The sequence below is a fragment of the Pyxicephalus adspersus genome, chromosome Z, assembly GCF_032062135.1.
Source record: "Pyxicephalus adspersus chromosome Z, UCB_Pads_2.0, whole genome shotgun sequence".
Taxonomy (NCBI): domain Eukaryota; kingdom Metazoa; phylum Chordata; class Amphibia; order Anura; family Pyxicephalidae; genus Pyxicephalus; species Pyxicephalus adspersus.
This window is the reverse complement of record NC_092871.1, coordinates 66,558,662-66,572,376: the sequence shown is the minus strand read 5'-3', so window position 1 is coordinate 66,572,376 and position 13,715 is coordinate 66,558,662. Positions and strand designations below refer to the sequence as shown.

At 36.6% G+C, this 13,715-nt stretch overlaps 1 protein-coding gene across 2 annotated transcripts in view; it reads right to left on the bottom strand.

Moving 5' to 3' along the window:
* Positions 1–10,866, bottom strand: part of LOC140344577 (histo-blood group ABO system transferase-like) — an 85,373-nt gene extending 74,507 nt beyond the window's left edge. The window contains exon 1 of one of the 2 annotated variants that reach the window (XM_072431827.1): positions 10,711–10,866. In XM_072431827.1, the coding sequence (XP_072287928.1) occupies positions 10,711–10,726 (16 nt within the window). In that variant the 5' untranslated portion in view covers positions 10,727–10,866. The remainder of the gene's footprint in view (positions 1–10,710) is intronic. The other variant, XM_072431826.1, reaches the window with a different exon arrangement.
* Positions 10,867–13,715: the final 2,849 nt, after the last annotated feature.

The window sequence follows — 13,715 nt, the reverse complement described above, 5'->3', positions numbered from 1 at the left end:
CCTCTGGCCAATATATTGATCTTATGACTTTGATTCTTCCTTAATCACTTACCAAAACATGTATGATGGGCAGGAATGTCGAAGAGAAAGTCAAAGTGCTTATTTGCACACTTGCTTCAAGGTATTGGCTCACGGTAATAATGCCAGAGTATAAGCATGACATTACATGGGAAGTCAAAAATTTTAGACACCATGTTTGTGTCTTGTAAAGGTTTTTTAGGCCGAAAACCTAGCCAAAATCTTCCTGTCTGGTAGCACTGCGACAATCAAGATATCACTGGCATGGGTAGTAAAAGGAAATCTTGTACTGTATCAACAATGTGGTTCCTATCTTCAAAAAGGGAGCAAAGCCATAACCAGGTAACTACAGACGGGTTAGTTTAATGTCCATAGTTGGAAAAGTCCTGAAGAGTTTGATAAATTACCACATAGAAGAGTTTCTGCTAGAAAATAATATTATAAGTGTTAGTCAGCATGGCTTCAAGAAAGACCGAAGTTGTCAAACAAATTTACTCTCTTTTTGAGGAAGTAAGTAAACTGGTGGACAATAGAATGGCAGTTGATATAGTGTACTTGGACTTTGCTAAAGCATTTGACACCGTACCCTACAGACGGTTAATTTAGTTAGGGTCAATATGTTTTGGTCTATAGGTCATAGGTCAAAGTCAATCTGTACTTGGATAGAGAACTGGCTTAAAGGACGCATTCAGAAAGTTGTAATTAATGAATAATACTCTGAATGGTCTAAGGGTATTAGTGGTATACCACAGGGTTCAGTGTTGGGACATTTACTGTTTAACATCTTTATAAATGATATAGAGTTGGGATTAAAAGTACCATTTCTGCATTTGCAGATGACACTAAACTATGTAATCGAATTAGGTCCATACAGGATGTCTATAATCTACAAGCAGAATTGGATGTACTGTTCGGGCCAAGTGGCAAATGACATTTAAAATACATAAATGTAAAGTTATGCACTTGGGGGCTAACCACATGCTTGCTTCATACTGTCAAAGGGGAATACATTTGGGGAGTCAGAAATGGAAAAGAAGTCTGGGGGTTCTGGTAGATCAGAGGTCGACAAACTCCGGCCTTTAGGACAGATACAGTCTAGCCAGTAGTCTGTTCCGGCTTAACACCCCTCCTTTTTTAAATGGTTGATCCAGCCTAATCCCGGCCGCAGGGGTCGGCAACCCACGGCTATGGAGCCACATGCGGCTCTTGAGGCTCCTTGTTCTGGCTCCCTTCCCTATTTACTGCGACGGGCGTTAACACTTCCGCTGCCGGGATAAGGGGACACTCCCTCTCCTCCGTATGAATTGTGGAGGAATTGGATTTTCCTTCAGAGGCATTCCTGGTGGGCGGCGGAGCCATCAGTGTGGGACTCAAGAGAGTCCCACGCTGATAGGAGTCCCGTGTCCCACATGTTCCCGGGTGCTTACACGTGGGACACGGGACTAGATGCAAAAGCAGTAACAGTGAGCCCAGGAAAAAAGAAGTAAAGTAAGTTTAAAAGCAAGTTATATCAGCTAATGCATAATTTAGCAGATAATTATTTGATTAGTAACTAATCATATATTATTGATTAGTTACTAATCATATATTCATCATCTGATAAATTAATATTACCACACAGTATATATATAGTGCCATATTATTACAAAGCATTGGTTAGACCACATCTGGAATATGCAGTCCAGTTTTGGGCACCAGTTCACAAAAAGGACATTGTGGAATTGGAGAGAGTGCAGAGATAGGCAACTAAACTAATAAAAAGAATGGAGGAGCTCAGCTATGAGGAGCAATTAGCTGAACTGAATCTATTCTCCCTTGAGAAGAGATGTTTAAGGGGGGATATGATCACCCTGTATAAATAAATAAACGGTCCATATAGAGAACTCTCTTCCCAGTTTTTCACTTTGAGATTATTACAAAGAACAAGAGAGCACTCTTTGCGTCTGGAGGAAAAGAAGTTTAAGCTCCGGATAAGGAAGGCATTCTTCACTGTAAGATCTGTGAAATGTGGAATCTGCTCCCTTAAGAAGTAGTTTCATCAACTACTATAGATTGCTTTAAAAAAAAAAGAAACTGGATGCTTTTCTAGAAGCACTGAACATAATTGGGTATTAAGGTTTTAAAGTAAAGAAAAAAGAAAATGTTGATCCAGGGAACATCCAACTGCCTCATGGAATCAGGAAGGAATTTTTTCCCCGTTGAAGCAAATTGTACCAGGGTTTTTTTTGCCTTCCTCTGGACCAACTATGTCTTATAGGGTTTTATATCTGGGATATGTTTATTTTCTTAGTGGATGAACTTAATGGACTTATGTCTTTTTTCAACCTAACCTACTATCTAACAAGGAACACAGAGGTAACACAGCCAGAAACCACACCAGCAGAGAAAAATACTTTCTTAACATAACACAACAGAAACACGCCTGCAGGGAATGAATACTGTAGTGGCACAACTAGAAACCTATCCACAAATGCAAAATACTATTATGCAAAATAAATGCAAAATATTTATAGAATACTGTCTGGTGCAATCAGAAACAGATAGGCAGATACAGAACCTGGTGCTAATGAAACCAGAAAAACATCCACAAATGCAGACTACTTTATGTACACAACCAAAAAGTAGGCATACAGGATATGGTACTTATAAAGCTAGACACATTTCCACAAATGCAGAATATTGTTCAGACACAAGCAAAGATATGCAAAGACTGCAGATACAGAATATGGCAGACGCACTCCATCTGCTGGCAGGCACCTGAAAAACACCCGAGGCCGTCGCATTCTCAACACTCCCTCTGTTGGTGGGTTTGTAATCTGCGGCTCACATGACCTACACTCATCACCTGACATCCCCTTCTTAAGGAAGTGACCTAGCCACAGGAAGTTGCCTGGACAAGGAGTTCCTTGTGGTTCTACTCCCAGGTTTCTACAGTTCCATCCTCTGCGTTTGTTCCTGTTTGTTTTCTGAATTCTCTTGTTGCTTCCTGCCCTGGCCTTCGGCTTGTTTACTGACTCCTCTGGTTTGCTGCCTGTCCTGACCTTTGGCTTGTTTGACTACCCTTTTGGATTTCGCTCTGGTATTTCGCTGTTGGTTCCTGTCAGTCAGAAGTCACCTCCCTTGGCAGGCAAGGGGGCTGCAGCGTGGCAGTAGCTTGCCGCACAACATCCTCACCTCTAGAGGCTCTGGAGAAGACCAAGCTACTGCTTGGGTTGGTGACACAGTGGGTCCACCACTTTGCCCTGTGGAGCCGTGACCGACACAACCAGAAACATATTGACAGAGACAGAGTATGTTACAATTACAATCAGATATACAAGTACAGAAACGTATTATACACAACCAGGAACACGCCTATAGAGAAAAAATTTAGAACTGATGCAGCCAGAAATTTAAGTGCAGAGAAAAATTATGGAATTGATGCTGCCAGAAACATACATACAGACCCAGAATACTATAATGACTTATCTAGAAACACCCTTGCAGAAAATAATAATACTGTAATGACACTACCAGAAAAATGTGGCCAGCAACAAAATAAAATACTGATGCAGCCAGAAACATGTCTGCAGATTCAGTACACAGATGTGTGCTGCCCATGTCCATCTATTCTGCATTTTACTGGAAGCCTTTTTTCTTTATAATGAAATTACAGGTTCTCCAAAAGGTTATGTACACACCAAAATCATAATGACACACTGTAGTATTGTCTTATATAAAACATTCATTGTAAACTTTTCAAATCAATAATATACTATATATTGCGTGTCATGAAGCCAGAACAGGTGTCTAAACTGACAAAAACACTAATCCTCAGTTGTAAATATTTATTTTAGACTATTATTTCTAATTATAAGGGCAGTTGTACATTTCCTACATAATAGAGGAAAATTGCAGCAGAGGTATTAATCAGAAGGCATGAAATCCCAGCTCCATGCAAATTTCTTTCAGAGCGTGAAAGGGTTATATTCCATCTGGTATTTATCAGTGCTGCCCTTGCTTTCCTCTTTCAGTGACTACTGTTCATTTAATTTCTTGTTCTTCTGTCACAGAAAGAGAGAAAGATCTTTCAAATGGGTTTACAGACAGCAATAAAAGCATTAGGGCTCTTTCATAGCATTGAGTTGTCAACACACAACACAAGAGTTTACAAACTCTTGGATTGTAAGCTCTTTTGGGCAGGATACTCCCCTCCTTCTGTGTCACTGTCTTTTTTCTGTCGGTCATTTGCAACCCCATTTAATGGACAGCGCTGCATAATATGTTGGTGCTTTATAAATACAGTATATACAATAACACACACATTACAACAGTACACATTTTTGTTTAATGTGACACAGTTCATTCTAAAAGGCAACCCAAAACAGCTTGCCAACAGGTGTGCAATGTGTGTACTAATTAAGCACTATGTATGGGAATGCTCCCACTTGGTTCCAGTGTTTAACCAAAAATGGTAATCTGTCTTTTTTGTGTGTTCTGGCACATTAGGCAGCCAAGTCATATGAACAGGCTGCTGTAATGCAATGTGCGTTAATGTCCATGATCGAATGGACCACAGTAATGTGAACTGGCCTTTACAGAGACTTTTCTCAAGTCTATTCAGAATTGAAAAAAGTTTTGACTTGAGTAAGGTTGTAAACTGTATCAGTTTAGCGTCTTCCAAAAATGAAAAAAAAAAATTAAAAGATTATTAGTATTTTCTGATTTCAGAAAGACATTGACAATTTGGCCTTGATTTATTAAAGCTCTCTAAAACTGAAGAGGATAGACTGTCATAGAGGAACCTATGGATTCCAGCAAACCTGGAATAGATTTCTAAAAAAACATTTGGTATCAGTTGGCAAATGTGTTCTATCCTGGACTAGATCTATCCGAGGTTTGCTGGATTACCCAGGTTCATCCATCATAGTCTATATTCTCCAGTCTTGGAGAGCTTTAATAAATCAGACCCTTAGAATACATTTGATATATGCACAGTATTTACCTGCCCAAGGGAATAAGTAATTGTGTTTAATCAGTCTTAATGGTCACACCTATCTCTACAGGTGCCAGGCAGGTGACAACACCTTGTTCTTGTTCACCTTGTTCACAAATGCCAGTTTAAAGGTTAGTAAATCTAGTATGAGGAAGCTGATTCATCATTCAGTAATCCAAAGAGGGGTGAAAACCCGAATAGTTACAAAACTGATTTGGGATACAGAGATTTCATCCGCCTGGCTGGGCAATTTGATGTGTACAACTTTGCAGTTCTACCTAATGTGATCTTTTACTAATATGCCTAATATGTGCGACAATTACATTAAGAGAGATTAGCACATCTGCAACTTTTACAACCATTTTACTTACTTACAGTATTATTTAGTTTCATTTAAAACCACTTTTGGCCTTAAATAATTATTAATTATTCCATATGTTAATTACCATCTGCCACTTCAAAGAGTACATGTTATTTAACTAGTGCCTTTTTTATTAATTTTTGACATGCAATTTAGGTCTGAAGATTATTTAAACCTTTCAGATAATAAATATTTTCAAAAGCAGAACCTATAGAATAGAACTGTCAGTTGTAGGATTGTATGCAGTGATATTTGCACAAATCTATAGGCACTGAATTTGGTTGTTTGCAATGGTTTACTAATCCAAAAGATCACAGTTTTAACAAGATGTTATTTGTATTGTGTATACCTTTAATTATTCTTTGACAAGAGTCATTATCTATTTGATGTATATAGGCATATTAAAAAGTAAATGTGATTGATCAGATATACTCTTTCATAGATTTCAATTCATGTTTCTCCTTAAGAAGCTGTTTAAGTGGAATGCATAGAGAAGAATAAAGTGATCATGTATCATGTATGTGGGAACTGTGAAATATATTGAATTGTTTAAGCAATTGCATGATTTACAAGTTTTGGGTAAAGTGATCTGTTAAAAAAATTGCAACATTATTTTATTTGATATTTGTTGGTATACAGTGCAATTAGGAAATGTTGTCTAATTTGGATTGGTTGACCACAAGTGCCATAAGACCATGCATGCTTTAAAACTCAACTAAGTTAGTTAATAATACAGATGTGGCATCTTAAAGTGGAAATAAAGTCCCCTGTGGTTGTCAGTAAAAACCTGACAATCCATCCTTATCCTTATGTGTTGGAGATGAATGAACTCACACACACCTGTCTATCATCCATGGCCAATTAAAACCATTCTGGCATGAAAGCCAAGATGACGATGCGCTGTGATGGAATGTGGATAGAATGAGTCATGCAGATTTAGCTTAGCATTAAAGACTGGTGTATTGTACTGTTTAAATGTATGTCCTTAGTAAGTTTTTGGTAATATTCAAAAGCCTACAACAAAAAAATTAAATACCAAATATGTCAAGCCTTATAAATGCATGCACGTGAAAAAATGTCAAAGAATACCAAAAATTGTTGTCATGTGATAGACTCAACATCACTTCCATTTAGATGTAACTCTGCAGGATAAAACACTGCAACTCCACATGATCTTTAAACTATTTCAGCAGAGTTACAAGGGTCAATAATAGCTCTGGGAAACTCAGTGATGTCAGTATTTGTCATGATTGGAAAAAAAACATTGTTTACAGCTTTAAGTAGTAATTTAATTTAATTTGGTATTTTCAATGTTGCCCTTTTAGCTGTATATTTACATTTTTTGGATTAGTACACGCACCCACCCACAAGCAGCACCAGGCTCTACATACCCTTTTTAACAACTGCTTGCCCAATGAATAAAGAATTGACAAGCAAGTTCAAACTTTGGTTTAGCAAAAAATCAAAAAAAATATTTTTTTGATTTGCTCTGCAAATGCAACCAATGAAAAGCCACCCACCTCTATATAAAATTTAAACAAAACAGATTTCAGTAGGTCCCCACAATTCCAACAGTATTATCAATATCAGTATTATCAAAAGTATTGATCAACAGTATTATTTAATTAAAGCTACACAATTAAAAAGAATAACTACTCTGGGCACTTGTCACTAGCAAGTGTTGTTGGTTCAGCCAGAGCACAACCTTCACCAAGTCTTCACCAAAAAAAACAAAGGTTTGATGGATTGCCAACCCTATTGGGATTATTTTTTGCTTATTGCCAACTAATGTAGTGTCCCAGGATAGCCCTACCAGTGGCAGATGGGAACAGGTAAAACAGCACACACAAAAACTGAAAACATGAGCCCTTGGTGATTTTAGCCTGGGAAGATACACCAATTCCTGATAATGTTGAGATTTTAGTCAGTGGGTTTGGATTTAGTTTAAAGATCTAAAACACACTTCTCATGTTCTGTCACTTTACATGTTGAGAACAAAAGAATTGCATGTTTGTGTAATGTTTCAACAAAACCAGTTTTTCCAGATATATCTGTAGGGGGAAATTATAACACAGCATACACACTTTGTCATATCGTAACTGTGGTCTATCACAAAATGTCCTAATCTGGAAATCCTTCTACCAATTAAAACTCACAGATCACCTATCACCTGTAATACAGCTGAGCAGCTGAGTCGATAAATCAGTTTTGCATAGAAAAAAGCATGGTCACCAAAGCAAATATTCTTGTGGAAGTATATTTTCATCATGTGTTGTATTTATACCAGACTGCTCTTTTAATGTAGGAACAACCCAAATCCTGTTTATTTTAGCCATTGTAGATAACATTGCAAACCATGTGAGCACACTTGGCCACCGCAGCAACCGTTTAATAATTATCCAGCTATAAAAGGCAATTAAAGGTCATTTCCAGTTCTCTATGTGAGTTTATTACCCCTAAGGTTTAGATCCAGAAGAGAGAAGGGGAGATAAGAGCTTGATCAGAAATAGGGATAGTTGTGATTTTACAGAATAGTACAAGTCATTGGGATCCCTATATAAAACAGGGGATCACACATTCCTGTCAAAAATTCCCTTGTAAGAATCTTCTATGTCCATGTGTTTCAATATACTTGATTCCCACTAGTAAATATTTGAGGAAATGTCAGATTCCTTTTTTTATAAATAGAGCCCATTGTTTTTTTGTGGTATCTTGTTTCTACTAAGCTTTTACTTTGTGTATTTTATTTGTATGTAGTCTACAGCTTGTTTTATTTTTTTCTGTTAATAATTTGTATATTTTTTTTAATATTATTTAGTTTTTATGTAATTTCAATGAAGTTTCATTTGTGTTTTTTTTTATTTCCTTACCTTTTTTATTATTACTCCTCAGATTGTCATTGTTCTGTGGTTCTAAAAACCTTTCATCTGTGTTTTCTCACATGAGATGTTTAGGCGCCTTTTTGATAAAACTTGAAAACCCAGGCATTCAAAAATAAACATATTCAGTTAATTGAAGTTATTTTTGCTTATTTTCTTTTTAGTACTTTGTCACCTAACTTTTTTGGTAAGGGTGTTGAGCTGGATTCCAGCAACTTAGCATAGTATAAAATCAACCTATTATACCAGTATTTTCTACAACCAACCACTGAATTAGGCATTTTTTCCTACCACTGATCTCCATTAATGGGGACCTAACCAACCACACCAGAGAATTAGGTAAGGGAGCTTTTAATGAACTACTGACCAAATATTTAATTTCTTTACACTTCTGGTTGCTAAGTAGCCCTCAATTATATTACTAAGTTCTTCTATTCAAAGTATATAGAATAAAATAATAATGAATGGCATTCTTGAAGTTTATGTGTGTCTGCAAGTGGTACTGTAATAAGAGAATGTTTTGTGGGAAAATGTGTGCTGTATAATTTTCCATCGAACTATTGTTTTATCAAGAGCAACGTTCATATAAAAATCCATAACACTTTTCTTTTTACAATTAATTATAGCCATTACTATGCAACACAATCTTTCTTATGCTTCCAAAAAAAAATGTATGAAAAAATGTAAAATATTATTAGTTGATCAAATTTCATTAGTACTATTATTAATGCCTCACACCACCCTTTGCAGTTATGGCACAGTCACATCCAAACTACAGGAGTTCCTAGAAGTAATTGTTTTTGTTGTTGTTGGTTTCTATTATAGATCACTTTTTTGTTACATTGCAGTAAAAACAATGCCCATTAATATAATATTAATAGCTTGTGCATGGTTTTACAATGGTATAAAAAAAGGAATATGACAGCTGCCATTGTGAACATGTTTCTGGTCTGTGATTTAAAGTATATTTAAACTCAAGCAAAAAAATGTAACATATAGAATCTTATCAATCCTTAGATAATGTGGCTACATTCATTTTTATTTTGTTACGGCTTTCTTTCGCTTATTTAAACCCAGTCGATAACATACATTCTGTCCTAGGGTGACACTGCTCACTCACCGTACTATATCTATAGAGAAACAGCATTATGAACCCAGGACAAGGTCTACAAAACCTGCCTAGTTCTACAAAACTTCTACCCTCTCAGGTCTGGTTTATAGAATAGAATTTATATATTAGTATGAATATTATGGCTGCCATCAGAGGAAGCACACAGAAAGTTATTCACAGACATTTCTGTTAGGATCACCATCTTTTTTTTTCTTTTGGTGCTGGTTGTATATTTGACAGATCAATTAGCTTTAAATATAAAAGGATTAGGATGCTAGCCAAGTGCCTAGACGTCAGCTGCAACTTTTACTGTGTGTCTTTCAGGAAAGGTTTCCAACTGACTATGAGCAGATATTCAATCACGAGGTCAAACACTATCAGCAGGGCAGGACTATACCCTCTCTTTTTTTAAGCCAGTTATACATAGCATTAGGTTGACCAAGAAATGATAACCATTCTACTGCATATTACTCATCCACAAAAACAGCCATTTCTTTCACTTTTACACTCAACAATAATGCCTTTCTTTTTAAAAACATTATTTATTTAAGGATTTTTCAAATAAATGACAAAAAGCATATATAGAGAAAAACTAAAACATAGTTCAAACAACAGGGGTAAATAAATACAACAAGAATTACTTTCTTTTTTATTCCTTAAAACAAAAAACACAATAAGACTATTTATTTATGGCTATATACTAATTCTTCTTCTTCTTTTTTATGACAAAATGAACATAAAAAAAAAATCCCATAGACATGTAGGGACAAGCTAAAAAATCTCACATCTATGTGGAGCAGCCAAAAGTCACAGTCACAGCTGGATCTTTTCATGAAATCATGTGGAAAAGTAAAGTGAAAGCTACACACCTAATATAAGGCATTTACTGAGGGATTTAAGCAGTGTACATTGATCACCTGACTTTGTCCATAAATGCCCTGGTTGATTGACCTAGCAGGAATAGCTGCTAAAATGTCCTATGAAGGAGAGGGCATTCATTTAACCTCCCTTTGCCCCTCCATAAAACAGAACTCTCAACGAATGAGTGTGCACAACACTCACTCGTTCTGTCACTGGAAATAATCACAAAAAATTGTACCCGAAAAAAAAATCTTTTTATACATTTTCGTCCCCTCAGCCCAGCAACCTAGCTTTTCTAGTCAAGTGTTATAATTCCAGGTTAGAATCATGAAAACATTGAGATTGAATTCTGTTTGCAATAATAAAGATAAAGAATAAAACATCTTTATTCCACCAAGGTTTCGTTCTGTTCTAACTTTTTTTATGTAATCTACACGACAGCTGCCATAAAAAAAATTTATAACACCAATACCCATAAAAACAAATAATTCTAAATGGCACTTACATTTATCCAGAATCATGACAACGCAGGGATAGAGTAGCTGCTGATCCACCTGGGAACTGCCTTGTAACAGGTGTGGTAATGCCTGTATATCTCACTGATGAAGAGGAAATCCAACACCCAAGCACAGTATGTGACATTGACTATCCCAGTTTAGTACACATGATCTGAATACAGCAAGAGCTGTGTGAGGTATCCATTCTCCTGATAACAATACTACAGAATGCCTTCTTCTGTAATGTTTTCACCAAGTTAAGGTGTGGGCTAATTATCCAGATAGTAGAGAATATTTTATGGTGGGGAGGGGAGAATTGTGTTTTACTGAAAGGATAATTCTTTTTCTTTACTAGCATATAAGGTTTGCCTAAAACAATTATGTCACTGTTTAGAAATACAAAATGAAAGGTTCATGGCAAGGAAAAGCATTGCAATTCAACAGTTCTAGGGCCACATATTTTCTTTTCTTTAGAGAGCTACAGGCATTGGATTCCTAAATTTCCTGTGTTCCACTAGATCCCAAAGCCCTTTCTGGGTCCCTTTTTCAGTTATGAGTATTAGGGCTTGTTCACAGCTGCCTCAGAAAAATGTGGCTTTTAAACGCTCCTGGAAGCCTACTATGCACAGTTAGGCTTCCAGGATCATTTGTCAACCAAAAATGCTAGGCGTTTAAAGGCATTGTTTCCTTAAAATAAGGCCTGCAAAAGCTTTGTTTGGGCCGGGGAAAGAAAGGGAGTGAGGTACAAAAGTAGACCAGGTACAAAAGGCAACCATGTGTTAAAGAAAACCAGATGCAAAAGGCAGCCAGGTACAAAACAGCCATGTACAAATGAAAGCAAGTTGCAGAAGACAGGTACAAATGGCAGGTGCAGGTGGTAATTTTTTATTATATTATTATGATGTTTATTTTTACTGTGTTTTATTTTTCATCCCCCCCCCCCTCCCATGACATGGGATCCACCTGCAATTTTTAAAACCAGACCCACCAGGGGGTCTCTTTCCCCACAACAAAGCCGGTGGGGTTGGGGGGCTTAATCGGGATCCTTTATATGTCCACCCCCACACCCTAGGGTGGGGAACAGCCTATGAAAGTCAACCACCTAGCAGTTTTCTGCACCTGGCTACCTTGTATAACCCTTGAGCTTACACCTGTACCCTGCCTGCCATTTGTACCTGTCTGACTTCTCCAGCTGGCTGTTTTGTACTAGGCTGCCTTTTGTACCTAGATGTCTTTAACAACTGGCTTCTTTATGTATCTGGTTCCCTTTAACACCTGGCTGTCTAAACCAAGTGGCTCCCTTTTATACCTGGCTTCCTTTAACACCTGGCTGCTTTTGTGTCAATCAACTTTATTAAGTTTTCAGAAAAACAAACATACATAGCAAACAATAAAACATAACACAGACATCTTATTTACCCTTAACGGCATTGGCTTCGTATGAGCATAAAATACACGACCTGGATACAGCATATATCCTGATAAACATATTATTAATCTGTAAAAGTCCTTGTGGATCAAAGAAAGGTATATCAACATAAATATACAGAAATTACATAAGTAGTCATAGAAGCATAGGACGTAAATAATGCTCTAATAGTCTTAAACCGCCGATAGTGATATATATATAGGGAAAAGGGGTGGGAAGGGAAAAAGAAAATTTACACCACACAGAGTTGGAGGAAATAGGAAAGTACCCTCAATACAAAAACAGTATCTTAACAAATATACAAGAACATTAAGATAAGTACGTTTAGAGCCGGGGAGATTCTTTAAACCAATCCCACGTGGACCAGACTATTTTAAATTGTTCCATTCTGTCATCATCTTCCGCCACCAACATTTCCATATGGCGGATTTTTTCAAGTTCGACCCAGTCAGCTATAGAAGGAACATCAGGCTGCCTCCACAATCTCAGGATAAGAACCCCAGCCGCTGTAAGAAAATGACGTAAGATACCTCTTTTAATACACCTGGCTGCTTTTATTATCTAGCTGCCTTTAACACCTTGCTGCTCTTTTTAAAATAATTGCCAAAAAATGCCTGCTGCATTATAAAAGCATACCCAAGGGTTTTTAAGCCATTTAACGTGGTCTATGGAGATGTTTAGATGGCAAAAACCGTGCTACATGCATCTTCTAAACAAACCCTTGTAAATGCCAAATGCCTCAAATGCTTGTACAAAAACAGACCCATTTGTTTTGATTTTAACTATTTTTGCAAGGCTTTTGCCACCGTTTACAGGCTGTAAAAAATGCCTACAGAAATGCCTGAAAAGGTCTAATATTAGCCTTAACTGTTTTTTTTTTTTTTTGCTTTAATCGTTTATTTTAAAATTTTATGTTTTTATTGGAAAGATAAATAGTAATAAAAACAATTACACTGGGGAATGCATTTTTGTTGAGTTAGATCTTACACTTGTTTTTGTACTAATTTTTGAGTGGTGAATCCAGAAATGACTCCAGTTTTTATGCTATCATATCCAGTTTTTACAATACAGGGTACCCTCCATTTTTGACAAAAAACATGAAATATTAACTTGAATGTACTGTTTATTTAAATTTCTTTTGTTCATACAAAGGATTTATTGTAACTCAATGACATTTTTTTTACAGTAAAACATGAAAAATAACTGGATAAGTGGGTAAGGTAAAAATTTAAGCTTATATCTTTTTCTGGAGTGTTCAGTGTTAGGACAATCCCACCGGATACTCCAACAATAGTCAGCCATCATATGTACATCCCATCTACTCTCACACCGTCCTTCCATGACCTTCAAATTTTGGTGGAATCGTTCACCTTGCTCATCACTAACTGCACCAAGATTTTCAAGGAAGTTAGAAAGAAGGCAGAAAATGCATCTTGATGCTCATACTGCAACCAAGCATTTTGTAGCTCTCCAAGAGTTTCTGGACAATTTTTGTGTAATTTTTTGCTCATGTGTTTCCAAGAAAGTCCCTGACAATGGCTTTGATAGATAACCAAGCATTGTTTACGACTTCTGACATTGTCC